Below are 23,211 nucleotides of genomic sequence, written 5' to 3' on the forward strand. Positions count from 1 at the left end.
AAAATTCCCAAGTAGCAAAGTCCTCTACAACTAGCCCTTTGTAGATGTTTGAGCACAAAATGCTCTTCCTCTTGAGCTCTGCTCAGGGAAGGCAGTTGTACATTTCAGAGACCAGTTTTTTCACCTTCTGTTACTGAGGCACACAGCAAGAGGTTCATGAACACAGACCTGTGCCTTTGACTCTAACTTCTCTCCTTAAGTTGAATATTTATTACCTTTACTATTTCATGTTTTTCCAGGGAAAATGATGTGGCTGGGATTGATGTCAACATGGGCTGCCCAAAAGAGTATTCCACCAAGGTAAACTGATTTGTTTATATGCCTTACAAGTACAAGGTACAGGGTAAAGGCAACTAACAAGACATTACAGCTAAGTATGGTACCTGACTCTGGACTAGATCCTGTAGTAGATGGGAAAAATGCTCAAAAGGATATTATTAGATCAACTGGCAAAATTGGAATATGGGCCATACTAGATTAGCTAGAAATACTGTATCAGTGTAAATTTATCAAATTGATAACTCTTCTATGGTTTTGTAAGAATATCTCTATTCTTTTTTTTTTTAAGATTTTATTTTTAAGTAATCTTTATACCCAATGTGGGGCTCAAACTCATAACCCTTAGATCAAGAGTTGCATGCTCCACTGACTGAGCCAATGAGGCATCCCAAGAATATCTCTATTCTTAGAAAATACACATTGAAATGTTTCAGTGTGAAGGGCTATCATGTAATGTAACTTACCTGGAAATAGTTCAGGAAAAATTTTATATATATACACACACATACACATACACACATAGATAAACACACACAGAGCACTTATGCGTGAGTAATTAATGATGTGAATGTTAAAAGAAAAAATGTGAACAGGACTTTGTTGTTTCATGAATAAAACTGAGACATATATTTAAAAAAATAGAGCATGCAATACATGTGTCCCCATTGTCATATCAGAAGGTCAGAACAGTGCTAGGGTAGCTCACAGAAAGGAGTGGAAAGGCAGCCCTTAAACTCAGTATCATATAGGGAAATGTGGTCCTTGATGAGGAGATTTGGGACCCTGCAGGCAGAGGGAGTGGCAGAGGCAGGGGCCTGGAGGCCAACATGAGGTAGAGGCAGAGAACCTTGATTTGACTTGAGAGTTGGGTATCGGAAGACAAAGAGAAAGCAGAGGAGCACAGGATTGTAAATTTTGGTTAGGACCAGATTAGCTGAACTTGGACTTTTGATATTTCTCACCTTTTTGAACAGAGAAGGCATGTGATCAGAAACTTAGTTTCCTTCCCTAGGGGAAACCAGTGTTACTATTTTCTTATCTCTTTCCAAATATATTCTGTGTAGAAATACTTAGAAACACAGATTTGGGAGATGAACGTCCTGGGTTCATAGGGGAGACCAGGGATGGGGAGAGAAGTGAAACTGGAGTAGAATTTGATAGGAGTTGGGTGGCAAATGATCAGACCGGGTGTGGGAAGGTGGGGTGAGTGGTTGCGGGAGAGGGAGGAAAGACCAGTAGCCAGGAGGACAGTTGGTCTTCAGTGTGATTGGGACTGCTGGAAGAAAAGCATGTGTGGGGCAGAAAACAAGAACAGCTTGGGACTGACTGCAGGGCTGCCGCTGGGAATCTTATCACAGGTTCATGGTCAGGATCTGCAGTGTAGACATAGCAGATGTCCCCCTGGATCCACTGCCCAGAATCAGCCACTCTGCTCCCAGGAGTTATGTGGCTTGGGGCTTTGGCTTTAGGCCAGGAGGCAGAAGGCTACTTGAGGGAAAGGATCTTTGGATGCTTGAAAGCCACAGGGCTTGTCGACAGCTATTTCAAGGGATTATGGAGGTTTGAAATTGTCAATGAGGAGTTGAAAACTTGGGACCATATTTTGCTGTCTTCTAATTACTCCTTTGTGCTTCTGAGTTATGTAAGGAGCAGAGTTTAAATTAGTGGCATAATCTCCTTGACACATTGTGGAATGAAAAAGCAAGGAGCCAAATTAGATATGGTATACCACCATTTATATATGAGGAATGGGGAATGAATATTTATGTATATATTTACATTTCTCTTCGTAGAATGTATTTGGAAAGACACACAGGAAACTAGTAACACTGCCTTTCCCTGGGGAAGGAAACCAAGTTTTTCTTTGGTTTGGCATAGGGAATAAATTCCCATTATAGGGGTGCTTCCCAAAATAACTAACAACTGGTACAGCACTGGCCCTGACCGGTCAGAACAGATGTCTACCAGTGTGCTATACCAGTACATGCCACCTGAATAGCCACTCTCTTCTCGTGGTTCAAAAATTGAAGCCTTATAGAAAACATAATATGAAAAGTTTTCCATTCCTCAGGGAAGGAGAGTTCTTACTTTTTCCCTTTTGAACCTTGAAAATTTTTAATGTGTCACCTATTCAAAAAAGCAAATAAGTTAAAAAGAAAGGAAGGAAGGAAGGAAATACTAATTGAGAAAACCATTGTTGTGGAAGGGCCAGTAAGACTGGATTTTAGATTCTGTGATTACCCAAGGAAGGGCCGGATCATGTGTGAGGACACACGGAGTTGGGGTGAGTGGCCAGGGCTTTCCTTAAGGCCTCTAAGGTTGTATCTGTAACAAGGTAGGCCAGGGCTGGTAGCTCCTCTGCCTTTCCCATTTTTCTCTGAAATGCAAGCTCAGGCTGGCTGAGTCTGTGGTGGTTCAGAGTTCTCTGATTCTAATCTGTCATCCTTAAATAGGAAATTACACTGTAATAACTGAACTTAAAACTTCTGAGCCCATCCTATGAGCATTCATTGGCATGCAGTCTATATACTGACAAGCGATTTATTTATTGGGTTTGTTTTTTTCCCTTTACCGTTGTAGAGATCCTCCCGTTTCCTGATTATTAAAGTAATTCATACCATTGTCCAGAACTTGTGTGATATAGAAAAGTACAAAAAAAACCCTCCAAAAACAAAAAAACACCAATCACTAATAATCTCACCATCAAAACTCAACTGGTGTTGTTAATGTCAGGATTTAAGTAGCTCCTCAGGTTGTTGGTTTCCATTAGCTGGGGCTTTTGCTAGAGTTTGATGCTGGTCTGGAGCATTGTTGCTGGCAGGGAAGAAGAGCCTGGACAAGATTTGCAGGTTATATTCCTCTAAGTGGCTTTGCTGGCGGTGGTGGTACCAAAGCAAGTGTTGGTAGGATAGGAGGAAGGTACATTGGATCTCATTTCGAAGGGAGAATGCTTCATTGCTTTTTAAAGGGCTTGGCAGATTGTGGGGTTTAGCTTATTGAGACAATGAGATCCTGAGTAGGGAATGGGCACTCCTGAAAAACAATTTTTGTAGAACCCACTTCTGGATAGATCTGTGGATTTTGCTAAGAGGATCAGAGTGATGACTTTTAGAATTCATCAAACTCTGATCCCTGGCATTGTGAGCCTAGTTGCTGCTGCTTTCCTTCTTGCTGAGGGGAAGTGCTAATTGCCAGTGAACCTTGCTTGGTCTCTTAGCTGTGAGTGCCAGGTTGCCACACCACGTTGCCATACCATGGGGAGGGACCACCCTTCTCCAAGTGTAAGAAGACCCTCTGTGTGCTTTTTCTTAGGGGGGAATGGGAGCTGCTCTGCTGTCAGACCCTGACAAGATTGAGAAGGTAAGTCCTGCAGGAGTGAAAATAGAGGTCCTTAAACTTGCTTGTGAACTAGAGTTGTCTGAACATGCACCCACACTCATCTCCCCCAACAAGATTTTTTTTTTTAATCTGTCCTAATGCATATATATATATTTTTTTTAACGTTTATTTATTTTTGGGACAGAGAGAGACAGAGCATGAACGGGGGAGAGGCAGAGAGAGAGGGAGACACAGAATCGGAAACAGGCTCCAGGCTCTGAGCCATCAGCCCAGAGCCCGACGCGGGGCTCGAACTCACGGACCGCGAGATCGTGACCTGGCTGAAGTCGGACGCTTAACCGACTGCGCCACCCAGGGGCCCCGATTTTTTTTTTTAATGTTAGTTTATTTTTGAGACGGAGAGAGAGAGAGTATGTGCACGTGAGCAGGGGAGGGGCAGAGAGAGAGGAGGACAGAGGATCCAAAGTGGACTCTGCACTGCCAGCAGAGAGCCCGATGTGGGACTCGAACTCATGAACCATGAGATCATGGCCTGAGCCGAAATCAAAGTCGGACGCTTAACCAACTGAGCCACCCAGGCACCCCTCCTCCCTCAAGATTTAATGACTCAGTTTATCAGTTACTCCACCTGGAGTCTGACAAATTTTTTCTTTAAGTAAGCTCTGTGCCCAGTGTGGAGCTTAAACTTACGACCCTAAGATCAAGAGTCCTATGCTGGTGTTGTTAGGCACCCCTGGAGTCTGGAAAATTTTTGAAAGGCTTCCCAGTGATTGTGACATACAGTCAGGTTTGGGAACCCCTGAATGAACCAATAGCAGCCTTGGAGTTCCTCCAAAGTCCGGGGCTTGGAGACATGTCAACTGAGAGCCGAGGGGCTTAAGGAGTTATTTAGAGGCTCCTCTGTATTGCCTATCTACCTTCGGAGAAGATCATGTGAGCATAGGCCAGGCTATGTGTAGATTATGGACAGACTCTGTGCCAGTGGTGGTGGGGGTTGGCCTCTCCCAGCGGGCTTGCTGAGAGCAACAGTGGGTCCCCTGCACACTGGCAGAGTCCACCACCAGCCTTTGAGAGCAGCCTGGCCAGTGTCATGTGAGGCAAGTTGAGCTTGGTCGCCTCTGCTCCCCTTCCCTTGGTGATTCCAAAGGTCAGGTTTATGAGGCCCTGCAGCCAGGTTGGCGTTTGTCACCGTGTTGTGAGCTGCCAGGGCCTGTAGGGGTGACATTTTCTACCAAGCCATATGCACCTTTTACTTCTTTGTCAGTCTACCAGTTCTCTCCTTGTTGCTCCTCTTAGTTCCTTTGTTTTCATCCTCCATTCCGGCTTCCCTGTCTGCGCTTTAAACCTTCTAGTGCCTCTCATAGGCAAGAGTAACTTGGGATAGGGCACCACCAATAAAAGCTGCCATTATTTGTGCTGGCTGCTGTGTCAGCAGCTCAACCATATATATTCCTCCAGCCCCACTGTCTTTGGGATATTGGAAGACCAATGTGTTGAGGGGCTTGGTGCCTTTTCATTTTCTCCACGTGAAGATAGGTACACACACACACACACACACATATATATGCACACTGTATGTATAATAATAATATATAATACTTATATATAAATAACATAACATGTAATATATATATTATGTACTGTAGTAATATATATAACGTGCCTATATATGTATATAGTACCTATAGTATATCCCTGCGGTTTGTAGGGTAATTTCCTTTTCAAATTATATTCTAGCATTTATTCCATTTGTTCTTCAAACCCCTTGAAGTAAATAGGGCAGGCATTTGTTATCTCTATTTGATCAACAATAATAAAACTAAAGCACAGAGAGATAAAAGTAGTTTGCCCAAGATTATATAGCAAGTAAGTAGCAGGCAGAGCAGTGTCTGGAGCCATGGTCTTGTGACCCCTATGCCAATATCAGTGCTCCCTCTTGATGGCATCTCAGTTTAGAGGTGCCTGGGTGTAGTTTAGAAGTGTCTAGCTACGGATCAGTTGACATCTGTACTTAGGAACCTCTAGTCAGACCCCTCTGTGTAGGATGGAGTGGATGTGGACAACTGTGGATGTCAAATTCATCACCCCGCCTTGGGGAAGAGGGCCCGGGATGGGGTGGTGTTGCTTCACAACACATGCACTCAGACATCTTTATTATTCTCCAGTGTCTGGCTTCTCCTACCTAGGCTGTTGGCTCTGTCTTCTCCACTGCCCCTCTTTGGATAAGACATGTCTCACACATGAGGCAGAAGAGTTAAACTGCTCAGTTCATTCTGCTTCTTCTCTTTTTGGTGTTCTATCTGTTGAGAATTCTGTATAGGCGTGGGGTAGATAGGGGCAGGGAGGAAGTATTAATTAGTCTTTTGAAAAATCTTTCTTGGTAACACTGATACATCTTTCCTAGGTTAAGACCCTTAGTTTAATAAAAAAAAGTTTTTAAACATTTATTTATTATCAAGAGACAGAGAGAGACAGAGCATGAGCATGGGAGAAGCAGAGAGAAGGGGAGACACAGAATCCAAAGCAGGCTCCAGGCTCTGAGCCGTCAGCACAGAGCCCGATGCGGGCTCTAACTCACAAACCACGAGATCATGGCCTGAGCTGAAGTCGGACAATTAACTGACTGAGCCACCCAGGTGCCCCAAGGACCTTAGTTTTAGACTCTTAGTTAGTAATATCCTTTCTCTAACCCCTGGACTCCAAGATCTGACCCCCGTGGCTGCCCAGGGCATCCCCCTGTGCATCTTGCACTTGGGCCAAGGCTAACAACTGGCAGGGCCAGAACTTGAACTCAGTTCTCAGTGATACCTAAGCCTATGCTCTCCATCCTCCTTTCCACTCATTCCCCAACAACCAGGGGAGCTAAGAGTCTGCTTTTCTTGAGTCAGCTGGTGGATCTGATGAGTTGAGTCTGCCTGTGGGTAGATGTGTTGTGTTATCTGTGTTATCTGTTATGAGCCTATCTCAGGTCCTTCTCCCTCACTGATTTTCATAGTACAGAGACAGGTGGTGTGACTTGGATCTGGGAGAGTTGAGTCTAGGGGGGTTTCATGCTAGGGCCTAGCCAGAAGACAGATTCTCGTCACCCGTTCCCCTTAATGTGACCTTTGCAGGTGGCTGGGCATTTTGATTACTAATTTCCTTCCTGATTCTGAACAAGCACATGAAATGAACAGAAATACCAAAGAAAGTGCTTAGAGCTACTTGGATGAAATACAGCAAAGGAAGTTCTGCAAAACAGAGAACTGGATCAAACCAGCTCATGTTGCTTCAGTCACCAAATATCAGGGGGTTCTTGTATTTAAAAAAAAATTTTTTTTTCATTGTATTTATTTTAGAGAGAGAGAAAGCACACACACACATGGGTAGAGGAGGGGCAGAGGGAGAGGGAGAGAGAATTCCAAGCAGGTTCCACACTCAGCGCAGAGCCTGAAGCAGGGCTCAGTCCCACAACCATGGGATCATGGCCTGAGTCGAAATCAATAGACACTCAACTGACGGAGCCACCCAGGCACCCCAAACATTATGGGATTCTAAGTCCACAATAGCAAAGGAACCTTCCAGATGTGCTATGGTTAGCGTGAGAGATAGGACTCAAGGGAGAATTTTTTTATTGTGTATCTCAGTGGATCTGGCAGTTCCCCACCCCCACTGCCTTAAAGGGTAGCTGCCCCCTTAAGGCCTGCCAGAGTGACCCTAGGACCACAGGTCCAGTATGCCTCCTGGGGCAGCATCTGGGGACTGTTCCTTCCTGCCAGTCTTTGGCATTGGTCCTTGTTCAACAGGCCCTGTCTTGCCTGTGATCTGTTAACGTGCCTTGTCAGCCTAGCCTCTTCGTCTCATGTCTTCTGGAGCGGTTTGCCAGAGAATGTCCCTGAAAGGCCTCCTCGACTGGTTCTTTCAGTCTCGCTCTCTGCTGCCCCCACTTGTCTAGAACCAAGACTGGCACCAGCTGCGTGGGTGTCCTCTCTGCTCTTCTGGCAGTCAGTTCTTAGAAGAGAGCTCTTGGGATCACCTTCCCTCCAGCTTGTCTAGACTGAAATTTAAAAAAAAAAAAGTTTTTTAAAAATTATTATTTTGAAGTAATCTCTACATCCAACGTGGGGCTCAAACTCATGACCCCGAGATCAAGAGTTGGATGCTGTATGACTGAGACAGCCTGGCACCCCTGGCCTGAAATTTTCGATAAGGGAAGAAGATAGCAATGCCACAGACATTCACTGTCATCTGCATGTCTCTTGATCTCTGATTCATACGTGACCTGGCCTTGACACTTCTCTGACACTTTCCTGTATAACTTCTTGATCTTTCTTTGAAGTCCTTTGCAATTACTGTGCAAATTAACACTTTATAATGTGTTGAATATGTTGTTTTTTCCTTTGCCATTTCACTTCTGTATATCTGACTCACCTAAAGAGAGGCATATGAGGACAGGGTCCAGGACCTGTAAAACCTTCCTTGCTCTCTCACTCAGTAGATCCTGGAACAGCACTCAGGGAACATTGCTTTCATGCAGGAATGAAGCTGTCAGCCGTGTGTTCTCAACCAGGACTAGGCCTCAGAATCCTTTGGAGGAGGGAGTATGTTAAGCTGAGACTTTTTTATTTTTATTAAAAAAAATTTTTTTTTATAACGTTTATTTATTTTTGAGACAGAGAGAGACAGAGCATGAACAGGGGAGGGTCAGAGAGAGGGAGACACAGAATCCGAAACAGGCTCCAGGCTCTGAGCTGTCAGCACAGAGCCTGACGCGGGGCTCGAACTCATGGACTGTGAGATCATGACCTGAGCCGAAGTCGGCCGCCTAACCGACTGAGCCACCCAGGCGCCCCAAGCTGAAACTTTTTTAAAAATTGAAAAGATTTTCTAGTTTTACCAAGAAATTGACATACATCACTGTATGCGCCTAATGCACAGGTCTGTAACAGAGTTAATTAGTATGAGCGATTGTGGTGGTTTTTCCAGAAGTGTTTGTGTTTTCCTCTCTGCAGATCCTCAGCACTCTTGTTAAAGGGACTCGCAGACCTGTGACCTGCAAGATTCGCATCCTGCCCTCGGTAAGGATGATGTGTTACGTTTCAAGGTCCATTTTTTCAAAGGATGCTGTTTTGGGAGGAGGTGAATGGTTCTCGAGGACAGTTGACTTAGGTTGGAGGAGGGAGTGGGGCTGAGCTCACTTTTGGAGCTGGCAGCTATTCGCTGGGTAGCTTCTCTAACCACCCTGGACTGTCCTCTTCCCCAGCTGGAAGATACCCTGAGCCTTGTGAAGCGGATAGAAAGGACTGGCATTGCTGCCGTTGCAGTTCATGGGAGGTGAGTGGTTCCCTATCTAGTGACTGACTTGCAGTCCTCAACCATCATAACAATCCTTTGTCAGACCCTAGATGACAGCCAACTTTTCTTCTACCTATGCAGCCTGCCTCTGCCTAGCTCTTTGACATCCTTTGAGTCCTGAGGGCAGCTAAACCCTTCATGGGTGGGCATTTTTCTTTGTTTCATTCACTGAACACCTACTGGTGGTAGACGCTACACTGAGTTTAGAGACAGAAAAGGAGAGGAAGATTGAGTTTAAAGACACAAGAGGAAGGGGAAACGCTTCTACCCTCAGGATGTGTAAATGGTAGAGATTGAGTGATAGGTTCACAGTTGTACTGTGCAGCCAGGAAGTGGTGGAATTAGAACTCTGACTCTGAATCTCATTTGCTTTCCAATACATTGAGCAATAGCTTCTCCCCCAAATGACCCCATGCAGATGGCTCTGCTTTTAATGGCATTGTCTCTTTTGTCTGCCCTTCTTGGACTGCCAGCTGTCACAGTGACTACTTTAAACAGCTCTTGTATCTGTAGCTAATATGCTGTCTTCTGGGAGCTGAGGTGTTGCTGAAGGCTACTTTTGGTTTCCCAGTTAGACTTGTTCCGTGTGTCCATGATGTACATTTTTTTTTTTGGTAAAGTTTACTTATTTTGAGTCAGGGAGAGCACACAAAAGAATGCGAGTGAGAGAGGGGCAGAGAGAGGGAGAGAAAGAATCCCAAGCAGGCTCTGTGCCGTCAATGCAGAGCCTAATGAACCGTGAGATCATGACCTGAGGTGAGATCAAGAGTTGGACACTTAACCGGCTGAGCCACCCAGGCACCCCTATGATGTAGTTTTGTACAGAATCCCAGGTCAACAGACTTTGGCCAGAGTGACCTCTCTTCTCTGAGTGATGTTCCTTTTGGATTCAGGGTTCTTATAGGAACAGCCCACTTTTTGCTGGATGTGTCTATGACAGCATTTTCAGAGAAAATGTTAACTCCCAACATGTGTAAGGGAAAAGGAGAGCTGTGTGGGCTGAAGCCAGTAGGGGGCGGGGAAAGGCTACACACGTGTACATGCAAGCTCCTCCCTGTGGCAGCAGGCTCTAGGCTCAGACTGCCTGGTTTGGGCTCCCGTTTCTGCTGCTTGTTGGCTGTATATCCTTGGATAAATCACTTAACCTCTCTGAGTACCACATTTTTCATTTGGAAATTAAGATAATTTCTGCTTTATAAGGTTGTCTTGAGGCTTTTATGAGGTTGTGAATATATAGCCTTGGCACAGTGCCTGGCATATGGTGTTCTCTGAATAAATACAGCTATTCCTTTTTACCAGTAGTTGGAAACACCAGGAAGACAGATTCGGGTGAGTTTAAAGAGGGGCTTTCTGGCCATCAAAGCTGTTGAGGATGGGTTCTGGGCTCAAATGGGCTGCTGGGGTGTGGGGAGGTAGAGGTGAGGATGGGTTGACAGGGCCTTCTGAGGCTTTTGTTGAGCCTCCTGACCCTTTTGTTGAGGAGCATACCAGAGGAGATGCATGCAGACAAGACCTGAGCAAGGGCTGTCTGGTTGACCATCTCTCTTGCTTGTTCCTGAGCATAGCTTAAATCAGGCTTCACTTCAGCATCTCTAAGACTCATTCACTCATACACAAGAACCTCTTGCAGGTGACCTTGGAAGGAGGGGGCTTAGGTTGTGGTCCTACCTCTCCGGGGCTTGTTGTGACAGCCATGATCTGTGGCCTGTCCTGCCTGCTGGGTCTGCCCTGTGCCAGGTGCCTCTCCCCAGGATCAGCTGCCCAACTCAGCCTCAGCATAGGCAGCTGTGTGGGAGTGGCCAGTCTGAGGGCAGCAGCTGTTCCCAGTCTCGTGGGGAGGGCAGCACCGGGACAGTAGGGGCAGCATTCTTATAGCACTGTCCCTCATCTCTGGCACAGGTGAAGGGAAGCCAAGGAAAGGCAGTGTGACCTTGGGAGCCAGGCCACCCACACCAGCCCTGTGCAGCCACACCTCACCTGCAGGCCTGCAAGGGCTGGACTTGCCTTCTCAGCAGGGACTTGTGCTGCTCCTGCCTCTTACAACAGAGGTCATGGAGAGCCATCCTCTGCAGCCCAGAACCCTGTCCTTCATGGCCACATGGCCTTCCTGAGGTTCAGTAGGGAGGATGGTAGGGTTTGGCTAAGGTAAACCTTAGTTTGAACTGTGATATGGCCTCAGCCCTCAGCCCATCCTTTTTTCTTTATCTCCAAGAAAGCGGGAAGAAAGACCTCAGCACCCTGTAAGCTGTGAAGCCATCAGAGCCATTGCTGAAACCCTCTCCATTCCTGTCATAGCCAAGTAAGCCTCTCTTCCTCATCGTTTACTTTTTTGTGCTCCACCTCACTCAGAGAAGTTTGAGCTGGCATACAAAAAATGGAATGAGCTAGCATTAAAAAATGACCTAAGGGAAAAGGAAAAAAGGGTAGTACAAAAAAATGAGGTTGGACATGAAGCTGAAAAGTACCTATTGTGTCCACTAGCCTCTGGTGAGTGGCCGATGTAGGTGTGCAGTAGGCAGGGTCCCAGGGCATTTTGATAGATGGGTTGAGGGTAGGAGTGTTCAGGAGACAGGGAGAGCAAGAAAGCGGCCGCTGAAGCAGACCCAAGGCAAAAGTGATGTCACACCCAGAGTCAGGTGTGCAGGGTGTAGGGTGAGTAGTCCCAAGCCAGAGCATACAGAAGTATGGCTCAGGGGGCATAAGGCAGGTCACAGTGCAAAGCCCAGACAAGCATTCTGGGCAGCCATAGGACCAGGGAATGAGACTGACAGTTCTGAGGTACCAGTGACCAGCCCAGAGGCTTAGCAGTAAGACAGTGTCCAGTTGTCATTGGGGCACTGGCCATGTGGGCCAGTCCAGTGCAGCCTTGCACCTTAGGATGGCATAGAGCCTGAAGGCAAGATGGGAACAGAAATTCTAAAGCCCCGAAGTCCTGACAAAGGGCATGCCTGCCTGGTGGGAAGGAGGGAGCGAGTTAAGGTTGGGGGTGGTAGCCAGGCTTGGTTGTTCCCAGGCCAGGAGTTTTAGGGCTGGCGTGGAGAGGGTAGGGTACTCAAGACCCTGGATCCTGTTGCTGCTGCTGCCACCTGAGGGTCTTCCCCACCATACATATAAGGCTGTGCCTGGATTGAGGCTGCCACCTGGCCCCCAATGGAACAGATGCAAATGGAGCAGTTTCCAAGGGGGCCCTTGGGGCCTCGGGGTGGCAGGAAGGGAAATTGCAACCAAACTGGGCCTCCTTCCTTCCTCTCATGATCACCACTGTGTCTGTGGTTTTTGACCCACCTGTTAGTAGGTATATAGGTGCTCCAGGCTGGGGATCTTTCTGTGATCCCAGCATCCACGTAACAGACCTGTCTTCAGATTTGGGCTGGCTTTAGCCACTGTCTAGGATGAGGAGGAGGGAAGGAAGGTAAAATCTCTGAGACACCTGTTAAGTGCCAGGCCTGGTTCAGGCTGTTTCACTGTGTTATCTCACTTGGTGTTTCTGACCCCATAGTGGGGTGTGTGTTCTAACCTCCAGTCTCCCAAAGTACTCACAGCTGAAGGATTTGGTCAAAGCCACATGGTTAATGAGTAGCAGATCTGGGAGTTGCTTTTTTCTGAAGATGCTAGTATGAGGATACCCCTCACTCCCCTGTTGCCTTTCAGCGGAGGATCTCATGACCACATCCAAGAATATTTGGACATAGAGGATTTTCGACAAGCCACAGCAGCCTCTTCAGTGATGGTGGCCCGAGCCGCCATGTGGAACCCATCCATCTTCCTCAAGGAGGGTCTGCGACCCCTGGAGGAGGTCATGCAGAAGTACATTCGATACGTACGTCTATGCACTTTTTCAAAAGAAACATTTTTCACTGTCTGCCACTTTCCTGCAGAAGGTGCCTTGGGTGAGCCCCAGCCCCCAGCAGCCATTGTTGTTCCTCTCCTTCTCTTTGTAGTTCTTATAATGTAGCATTGGGTCTCCTTGGTTTCAATGTGAAGAGAGGATGCTGGGGCAACCCCTACCATCACCTCCTTCTAAAGCTTTCTAGGCAATGAGGTCCTATCAAGGACCCTGGGATTCAGGATGCTGCTAAGGCCCCAAACATGTGAATCTTTCTCTCTCACATCCTCCACACACATATACACGCATGCACAACGACAATGGGATCTGTGTCACTGAAGACACTCATGCCAGTGGTTGGTGTCTGAACAGCTACAGCTAAGAAAAGCCATTGTAACTATTGTTGAGGATAGATTATCTGTACAGAGACTTTGCATCTTGTCATGCGTCAGAATCACTTCTAAAACTATTCTCTTGCTGGGGTGCCTGGCTGGCTCAGTTGGTGGAGCATGTGGCTGGTGATCTTGAGGTCGTGAGTTCAAGCCCCACACTGGGTGTAGAGTTGACTTATTTGAAATAAAATAAAACTCTTGCTCATTCCCAGAACGCTTAAACTTCTGACTTAGGGAATAGCCTAACTTTAACCCTCTCCTTAGGGACTAGCTTTTTCCTCTCACTGAGAGCTTGATTGTAGTGCCAGAAACATTTCCCTCTAAAGGAATTTAAAAAAATTCTTTTTAATTTTTTTTTTTTTTTTACTTTTGAGAGAGAGAGCATGAGCAGGGGAAGGGCAGAGAGAGAGGGAGACACAGAATCCAAAGCAGACTCCAGGCCCTGAGCTGTCAGCACAGAGACCAACGTGGGCTTTGAACTCATGAACCACAAGATCATGACCTGAGCCTAAGTCAGATGCTTAACTGACTGAGCCATCTAGGTGCCCCATCCCTCTAAAGGAATTTTTTGACCAGTTCACCTGCCCTGTCCCTTTGGTACAATCCTGGAATTGTGTGAGTCTCTGTGATTAGCTGTACATGTCTGCAGGCAGAGAGACAGTCGGTGGACTTCTAATTCATCAGTGCACTGGGCCTGAGCAGAGAGTCTAGCCTTCATCCTCTTCGATACTGGGAGTTGCACCCTCCTAGGAGGGTCAGGAGCTTCTCAGATCCTCAGACTGCCCATGCCCCCTTCAGGCCATGGGCATGCCTTTGGCTCTGTGGCTGCCATGGCATGTGGGTATCCCTGGGACTGTGCAAGCTGGGTATGGTAGGAGGCCCTGAGGCTTCTAACTGCCCAAAGATGGGCAGTTTCTGTCCCTAGAGCCTCCCCAGCTTGATACTACAGCCCTCATCTCCTGGGTTCCAGGTGTCCTGTTGGGCAGGTTTGTGACCACCAGGCCATCCAGTACCCTGAGTCAGCTAGAGACCTTGCCTTAGCCTAGGTCGCCTATCTAGCTCTTCCACCTGAGTAGCAAGTCTGTAGCAGAGAAGATACATTCAGCTGTGCTGAGCTTGCTCACTGGGTAAAAGGTGATGTCATTCTTGCTCAGTCCATCCTTTGGCGGCTTCTCAAGAGCTGTAGTCCTGAAGGAGGGGAGTGGCTTTCAAGCTTAGGCAAGGCTGCTGCTGGTCTAGTCAGGTGCCTTCTGACAAGCTGGATCAAGGCCTTGCCACCGGCTGGGGCTTTACCAACGTATCTCTGCTTTGTCCTCAGCATGTCACGGTACCTTCACGGTTACTGAAGATACAGGCCTAGGTGAAGAGATTAGAAGAGTGTAGGGGGTGAAGGGTGGGAGGGTGTTCTAGAGGCTGGGGCACCCTCCACTCACTGCTTTTCTGTCTGCCCAGCCAGGCAGGCTTCTACTGGGTATCCCTGTGCAGTCAGCTTGCTTCCTGAGGCTGCATTTCCAGTCTGTGGAGTAGGGGTAACAACTGCACCTCACGCTTGTGAAGCTCAGTGAAGTGACAAGTAACATGTGAACACGACTGGCACATTGTGCTGTGCCTTACCCATGGCGGGGGCGATTGGAGACAGGCTGTTCTCCCATCCAAGTACTAACCGGGCCCGACCCTGCTTAGCTTCTGAGATCAGACGAGATCGGGCGCGTTCAGGGTGGTATGGCCGTAGACTGGAGACAGGCTGTTCTACACTGTGTTTAGAGATAGAAGAATCTCACCCCTGTCCTGGTGCTGTTCCTGTCGCACCAGATTTTGACTTGCTCCTCCTCCCTGCCCTGGAATGGCAGCAGGTCCTCTGTGGTAGCCTATGGTGGCTGAAGCAGGAAGGGGTCCCCACACATCTGGACTTCTGTCAGGCTGTTCAGTAGAATATGCTCCTGACCCTCAGCTATGACTCTTGAGCGTTGTGCCACTAACAGGAGGAGTAAATGGCCAGGATGGAGGTGGCTTTTCTTATGAGGTCACACTACCTCATCTGCAAGCATACCTCTGATGCCCTCTTGGAGGCCCTTTCCCTGCCATAGTTCAGGCCTCAGAACCTGGGCAGCAAGTAGGCTTATGTTGGTTCTTCCCTCAGGCTGTGCAGTATGAAAACCACTACACCAACACCAAGTATTGCTTGTGCCAGATGCTACGAGAACAGTTGGAGTCGCCCCAGGGAAGGTTGCTCCATGCCGCCCAGTCTTCCCAGGAAATTTGGTGAGAGAGGCAATGGCTGTCCATAATTACTTGCAGACGTTGCCCAGACTTGACTCTGAGCCCTAGTTGACTATCAGGGGACCAGGGATACAGCTTCTGGAGGTGGATGTACTGGAGTGGGGTGGTGATGCAGTTTTGCCTCACAGAATAGGATACTTAAGAAACCTTTGGAAATTTCCATCTCTGGACTGATCTCATAGCAGAATTTTGGGAACTACAGTGCCAGTAGGATGGAGGAATTTGGGGACTGGGCTTGGGAATTCCTGGGGAGGAAGGGACTTTCACAGTAACAGATCTGTCACACACCAGGCCATCAAGACCCAATGGTCAGAATTGAGCCCCTGGCCTGAGCCTGTGCCCACACCCCATCACTTTGCAGTCTGGGAGGCTACCCCATGGTCCTCTACATTTGATATAGCTCCAGTTCAGGTGGTTGACCTTTGGGGCCCCTCACAATGTGGTCTAGTACCTGTTCCTTTGGCTCCATATTTACCTATTTCCCCAGGCCCACACCTGTACTCAAACTGGGTCTTCTGCCTGAATGCTCTCTCCTCCTCATGTTGGCTGTCTGCTTCCTCCTTCCTCAAAGAAACTTTTCTTTTTTAATTAAAATTTTTTTTAACGTTTATTATTTTTGAGAAAGAGAGACAGAGCATGAGCAGGGGAGGAGCAGAGAGAGAGGGAGACACAGAATCTGAAGCAGGCTCCAGGCTTCAAGCTGTCAGCACGGAGCCCGATGTGTGGCTTGAACCCATGAAGGGTGAGATCATGACCTGAGCTGAAAGTTGGACACTTAACCGACTGAGCCACCCAGGTGCCCCATCAAAGAAACTTTTCTAAACCATGCTTGTGCCCAGGCACCCATCCTCACAAATACCCTCTGGTCCTCAAGATGCTTCCTAGCAGGGAAAAGAGTTGCCAGAAGACTCTTCCCAACCCTGTGCTTGTGGTGTTGGTTCAGTCCCTATCCCACATAGCTTAACGAGGGTTGACTCAGGTGTCTAATGAGCTCAAGAGAAAGAGTATAATTTTGTAGCTCTTGATGGTACCTCAGTTTAGTCTAGGCCTAACTGCTTGTGGCTGGGGCAGGAAGTGGGGAACCACTTAGTGGTCGTGGCCTCTGTCTCTTTCTCCCTTGGGTCCACATGAGGATGAGGCTGTGCATAAGCCAGGCGCTTGTTCAGTGTAGGTCAGTTCACTCACTGTTGGCTAGGGTCACTTGCATGTGTTTTCTTCTTTGGAAGAGAGTCTGGGCTTAGGTGGTAGAGGTGACCTTTACAGCCTTTTCCACCCACCCCAGCTTGTCTTCCAGTGTCCACCCCCAGAGGCTCACATTCACTCTCTGCCAGTCCAGGCTGATCCCAGGGGTAGGTAGGAGGCACCCCCTGATGGCTAGATCTCAGTGGTGTTTTCATATATATGTGGGGCGGCGGTGGGGAGGAGGAGCATTTCTCAATGGCAAGGCCCTGGGCTACTGCAGTAGTTTCCTAGATGTTGATTCCACTAAAGGACTTACACTGCGTTGCTTATCCCTCCACAGTGAGGCCTTTGGCCTTGGTGCCTTTTACGAGGAGATGACACAAGAGCTGAATGCCCGGCGGGCTGAGTTCTTAGCCAGGACCCCAGAGGCAGCGGGGGAACCAGCTGAAGACACCTCTGGTATCATTAAGATGGCTGTCAAGTTTGACCGGTAGGTCTGCAGCTTGGCCTCAGCTTGGCTGGGGACAGCGCCCTCAGCTGGCTGCTGTACATGGTTAATGCTAAGCTTAGGGACTACAAGTCTTCTGGGTTTGGGTACTCGTTCTCATTTTTCAGTGTCCCAGAGATGGCATTTTGAGGAACACGGCCCCTGAAAAAGCCCAGGCAGCACTGTCAGGGGTGTGCATGTTGTCTCAAGTGTGACTAAACACCTTTTCTTTGATCCACCCCCTCCCACAACTTGGGATGGAGAACTTGTCTCCTGTTCTTGAAAGTCTATGCTATTCCCCTGGCTCTGAGCATCTAGCTGCCTCCAAGGCAGTGGTACCCTCGCCCTCATCTGGCTGTGCAACTCCTGCCCATACCTACTGCCCCATACTCACTGCCCCATACCAGCCCTGTGGTTCCCTCTTTAGGCAGAAGTAGCCTCAAGATGATTATTCCTTCAGAGTGTGACTCAGCTTGGAGTAAGGTCCTCATCCTTGTCTTCTGCCATCTGGGATCTGAGCCTTTCTCAGGTCCCTGGGCCCATACTGGGAGCCAGTCTTGTCTGGCAAGGGCTTGGGAGGAAGGAGTGTGGGCATAGTTGGTCAGTCATATCTGGGGAGAGCTCCTGGTGGGAAGTTGGAACATAGTGCCTCCCACTCTGTCACCCTATCACCGACTGGCTCTGACTCTGGAAATAAGAGTACACCGTGTCCAAGGCAGAAACAGATCATCTTGATACTCAGGGGACATGATAAGGGTGGGTAGTAAGCTAGATCTGAGACCGCTGTGTGGCCATCTATATTCCCAACCACCACCCACTCCCTCCTGTCTTGTTTTAAGAGGCAAACTGGAACCTTCCTTTTTGGCTTTTGAAGGCTGTTTTCCAGGCTAGAGTTCAGAGTGCCGGGATTTCACATCCTATCGCAATTCCTCAAGCATGCTGAAGCCCATCTTCCTTTTAGTCAGAACCCAGGCCACACCCCACTGGTGGAACAGAAATGGGAGCTCAGGGGAATAAGTACAGAAGTCCTGAGGCAGAAGCCTGGTGGTGATGGTGGGTGAGCCCTGACTCCTTCCTCTCCTTTTCCCAGGAGGGCATACTCACCCCAGATCACCCCCAAGATGTGCCTGCTGGAGTGGTGCCGGAGGGAGAAGTTGGCGCAGCCTGTGTATGACACGGTGAGGTCCTGCACCTGGCCCTAGAGTGCTCCCACGGCCGATGTCATCACCCCCAACACACTCATAGCCTGTACCCTGAACTCAAGACTACTTGGCTGGAGCCTGGCTTTGTCTTCCGTGGGCTTGCAATATGCAATGGTTGCTGGCGGCCGGACCAGTTGCTGATATGATAGCCCCTTCTCTGTGTCAGTGGGCCTGTTGTCTAATTCTGGCCACTTTCATAACACTGAACTTGAGGCCTATGTAAGGGGTTGCTTGGGCCAGTCCCTGCCAGTGGTGTTGCTTAGACAAGGGAGACTTCTCTGGAAAGGGCCTATTGACTTACTTAGGAAGAATGCTCAAACCTAAAAGTTAGACATGTTTTTGGACCAGGCCTTAGCCACTGGGGCACAGAATTGGGCCCCAGACTTGAGGTCCCTTGGTGGACACTTTAAGACAGTCTTGCTTCACCTCCTCTTGTCCCCAAGGCCATGTCTTGTTTAAGCTGCACTGTCTCTTCTGGACTGACCTTCTGACCTCTAAACTTGTACCTTCTGGGACTTGTGTCCCCCTCTCCCAGAGCGAGTTTTCCAAAGCGAATCTGACCTCTGCCTCCCTGCTCAAGTCCTCATCCTCTCCCCAGTGCCTTTGGGATCAAGCTCCAGCACCTCAACACAGAGCACAGGGCCCCCCACATGCCTTTCTGCTTCATGTCTCGTCCACTCTGCTCTCTGTCCAGCCGCATCATCTGGTCACTCTGCCAAGTGTACCTTCTCTGCCACATCCTTGCCCCCTCTTACCCCTTTGCCATCTGGTGAACTCCTCCTCATTTTGGGTGACCTAGCCCATCCAGATGTCAGTAGAAGCAGGATCCATAGTCACGCGCAGCTAAGGGCTCTGATGGCCCTTTGCTTAGGTCCCTGATTGAACTCCTGAAATACTGGAATGTCGTTACCTGTTTGTGTATCTGTCTTTCTTCCCTGGCAGATGCCCAGGCACTTCTGCTAGGGAGGAGCATGTGATACAAGTAGCCTTCATTTAACTTAGGTGGGAAGTACTTCCTTTACCTGCCTTCCTTGTGATCCTGGCAGGTGAGCCCCAGGGCTCATTCCTCTTGTCCCCATGTAGCCATCCCTGTTGCCTTTGCTCTCTTTGCACCAGGTTCAGCGCCCCCTGGATCGCCTCTTCTGCTCTGTTGTGACTGTTGCTGAGCAAAAGTACCAGTCCACCTTGTGGTGAGTTTCCTCATCAGTGGGCTTGGGGCTTGGGATGAGGGGCCTGTACCCAACATTGATGTAAGAGGGTTTGGGGAGGATGGTGTACCTGGGCAGTGGCATCCCTGGGTAATGACCCCTTCCTCAGTTTTGTCAGAATCTTTGTCAAGGGTGGGTAGAGTCAGGCCTTTCCAGCCTCTAGTCCTGGAGCCAGCCTGCCTGTCTACCTGCCTTATTGTCCCATACCTCATCTGCCCAGGGACAAGTCTAAGAAATTGGCAGAGCAGGCTGCGGCCATCGTCTGTCTGCGGAGCCGGGGCCTCCCTGAAGGTCGGCTGGGTGAAGACAGCCCCTCCTTGCACAAGCGCAAGCGGGAAGCCCCTGACCAAGATCCTGGGGGTCCCAGAGCTCAGGAGCCAGCAGTGCCTGGGAAGCTGTGCAAGAAGCCCTTTGTGGCCTTGGGAAGTGGTGAAGAGAGCCCCCTGGAAGGCTGGTGAACATTGTCCCTACCTTGGCCATCCCCCTTAGGGGCCTGGCCGTAAGTTGGCTGTGGGTGCAAAGCATGAATCTGATGCCATTGGACAAATTGCTGACTATTCCTGGCAGGAGTTAAGAGGTCCTGGCCTGGTCCATCAGCCTGAACCAAAGGGTTCCTAGGGTGCACATCTTCTTTGGTGGATCTGAGTAACAGGGCCAAGTTCCTAGTGACCTCAGTATTTTCTTTGAAAACAGGAACTTTTTGGGTGGCACCTCCTCAACTTGACATTGGTACAGTGCAATAAAGACACCTCTACCCTTACCCATGGCTACTTGCTTCAGCCCTGGGCATTGTCACACACAGACTCATGGCCTGGCATAATTATTTCACTCCCACCCTCTGTGCAGAGCTAGAGCTTCCAACAGCATATTCCCTACCCATCCTTATGGATCTGGTTGGAAGTAGGGGGTTGGGTGTATCCTTTAATGCTTATTGGACTTGGGCTGAGCCAGAAAGGCCCAAGAAGCCCATTCTACTGATGGCAAACCTGAGGTACTGCCCATCAACTGACTTTCTTGATGAGAGGTGCTATAGAATCTGGGGAACAGTTAGGGTATCTGGTACCCTAGTGAGGGACCAGCTCAGATACGTTGGGCAGGTCCTGGGTCTGACCCCCAGCTGGCTGGAGTTCAGACCTGCTGAGGTGTCTGCTCTGGGTAGGGGACACTGAGAACACAGGTTGCTGATGCCAGCAGTTTGGGTCCCTTAAAATTGTCCACCCACGCCGCTGCTTGCCCCCAGCCCCCACTATCCCACTTGGGCCGGAAGGAAGTGGCAGATTCTCTTTAATTTCCTCCTGGCAGTGAGAAGCAAACAAACGGCTACCACATCTCATGGGGCCTCCCCCTCTTACTGGGAGGGGCGTTCTGACCAAAGGTCCCTGCCCTGCACCACCCCCGCTTCCTCCACTGTAAACACACTACTTCTCCTCCCCTTTTCCAAGTGCTGTAGGGAGGGGCATTCCCCTCTAGGCCAAGGCCATGTTTCTCCCATGTCTCTAGGGTCAGGCCCCTATGCCAGCCAGCAGCCCCTGGCCCTGGTGGCCTGAGATCTGGCGGTGATGCCTCTGTTTCAGTCCTGGAGCTGCACCTGTCTGCACACTTGTTCCTCTGTATGCAGATAAGGATACTGCACTACCAGCTGCCTCCCAGAGCCCATTGCTGTCTGACCTTGGGCAAGTCACTTCTAGTTCTCTTTGGGCCTAAGGGCCCTCTCTGAGAGGGAGATCAGCTGCTCTGCCTGCATGAGGCTGACTGGAGGATAAATAGGCCTATGATAGGGCACTCTGTGGCTAATGGGGTCACTCTATGCTGGGGCTGCCCTAGCTTCCCAGACCAGTGCTCCAAGAGAAGGAGCCCCACCCAGGAGACAGACTGAGGCTTGTTGCAGTCTTAACCATCAAGCTTTAGGCACAGTTTCTGACTTTTCTCGCAAACTATCTCAGTTAAAATGCCCCTTGGTCTTTCCTCATATCCCAAGTGGAACAGGGCAGACAGAGAGGCCCCAGTGCACCCCCAGGCATCCTGAGCTAGTCAGAGCTTATGGAAGGATCCTATGGGAGCCAAATACCAAGTCTTAAGATCCATTTTTCCTGTGGGGTTGGACTGTACCCTCAGGCCTCTTCCACCAGTGTAGTTTCCCTGGGGAAGCCCCTTCTTTGGTGCATCAGGTTTATTTCTGGGCTATGGAGAAGGAGAGGTGAGGTAGAGGTCAGCTGTTAAGATAGAGGCTGGAGTATGGGGACTTAGAGGGCCCAGGAAAAGCACTGGGGAGAGGGGCATTCACAGGGGAGCAGGTGAGGGAGGGGCTAGTGTATGTTCCATAACTGAGGATGTCTGGCAAAGTTCCTGGTTGAATATGTTGGCTCTCAAATGGTCTCATCTTAGCATACCTCAATGATGCCTGCCATGGTCTCACAGTGACCTTCCCAAGGTCTGGGACCAATTGGGAGGGCCCAGTTGGGTCTGAAAGCTCCACTTATTGTTCTCACCATGCCCACCTTAAACTAAGGCCATTTAGATGCCCAAACCTCTCTCTGGGCTAGTGTCCACAACACACAGTCATCCATTCCAGCCACCTAGATTGAGGACTTGCTCTTAGCTCATCACATTTTGGGGACACATGAGAAGGAGGGATGAATAAAGCTGGAGAGGGTGGCGCATCTTCCAAAGGTCACAGCAAGAAGACAACTTTGTGCAAAGACGAGTGGGGAATCTTGGGGCGCCTGAGTGGCTCAGTCAAGTGAGTGTCTGACTCTTGATTTTGGCTCAGGTCATGATCCCAGGGTCATGGTATTGAGACCCATGTTGGGCTCTGCACTGAGTGTAGAGCCTGCTTGGGATTCTCTCTCTCTCTCTCTCTCTCTCTCTCTCTCTCTCTCTCTCTCCACCCTCCCTCCCTCTCTCCCTCCCTCTGCCCCTCTCCCCAGCTCATGCTCTCTCAAAGAGAGAGAGAGGAAGAAAGAAAGAAAGAAAGAAAGAAAGAAAGAAAGAAAGAAAGAAAGAAAGAAAGAAAGAAAGAAAAAGAAAGAAAGAAAGAAAATGTAAAAAGATGAGTGGGGAATCTCTTAACCCTCCAGCCCTGCACACTTAGTTCCTTCCAAGTGTCAATCCTGTTCAGAATTCTTCCATGGCTCTCCACTCCCCTCTGGATCAAGTCCAAACTCCTCAGCCTGGCATCTGAGGACAAAATGCTGACCCTGTCTTCTCAGCACCCTGTGCTGACTTCAGCAAACAACTTTGGTCAATTGTAGTTGGCTGGTATTGCCTCTGCCCAGATTGAGAGCTGCTCAAGGGCAGTCCTCGTGTTCCCTATGGCCAGCCTCAGCATGGGAGTAGGGAACAGGCATAAAAGAAGACTCAAATAAGCTTGTTGCATGGGATATGTGGCATAGAAAGAACTTTTCTAAACTCTGACTTTCCTCCAAAGCTCCTATTTTCCCTAATGTCAACAAAAGGGGTTGGGCTGGGCCCTGCCGGGCTAAGCTGTACCATCCCATGGCTCAGAGGCCATGGGAGAGCCTTCAGCAGTGGAGTTCAGGTCCAGGCCTATGGCAGCTGATGAAAGTAATGGCTTTCCTTAAGTCTCAGGCCTGGCCGGAATTCACAGAGGAGGAAGAAGGGGGTGAATAGCAATCCCCATAGTCCTTGTCCACCAGTCAGGAGTCCCATTGCACTGGTCCCC

The 23,211-nt window shown here is 49.0% G+C and overlaps 1 protein-coding gene across 5 annotated transcripts in view; it reads left to right on the forward strand.

Moving 5' to 3' along the window:
- The window catches only part of DUS2 (dihydrouridine synthase 2), a 49,694-nt gene extending 29,405 nt beyond the window's left edge, over positions 1-20,289 (forward strand). For all 5 annotated transcript variants that reach the window (XM_023246134.2, XM_023246130.2, XM_045046646.1 and 2 more), the window contains 11 exons: positions 240-300; positions 3,592-3,639; positions 8,610-8,675; positions 8,861-8,931; positions 11,165-11,251; positions 12,604-12,772; positions 15,311-15,432; positions 16,973-17,122; positions 18,210-18,297; positions 19,438-19,511; positions 19,750-20,289. In XM_023246134.2, the coding sequence (XP_023101902.1) occupies positions 240-300; positions 3,592-3,639; positions 8,610-8,675; positions 8,861-8,931; positions 11,165-11,251; positions 12,604-12,772; positions 15,311-15,432; positions 16,973-17,122; positions 18,210-18,297; positions 19,438-19,511; positions 19,750-19,987 (1,174 nt within the window). In that variant the 3' untranslated portion in view covers positions 19,988-20,289. The remainder of the gene's footprint in view (positions 1-239; positions 301-3,591; positions 3,640-8,609; positions 8,676-8,860; positions 8,932-11,164; positions 11,252-12,603; positions 12,773-15,310; positions 15,433-16,972; positions 17,123-18,209; positions 18,298-19,437; positions 19,512-19,749) is intronic.
- Positions 20,290-23,211: the final 2,922 nt, after the last annotated feature.

Source organism: Felis catus, chromosome E2, assembly GCF_018350175.1.
Source record: "Felis catus isolate Fca126 chromosome E2, F.catus_Fca126_mat1.0, whole genome shotgun sequence".
NCBI classification, from domain to species: domain Eukaryota; kingdom Metazoa; phylum Chordata; class Mammalia; order Carnivora; family Felidae; genus Felis; species Felis catus.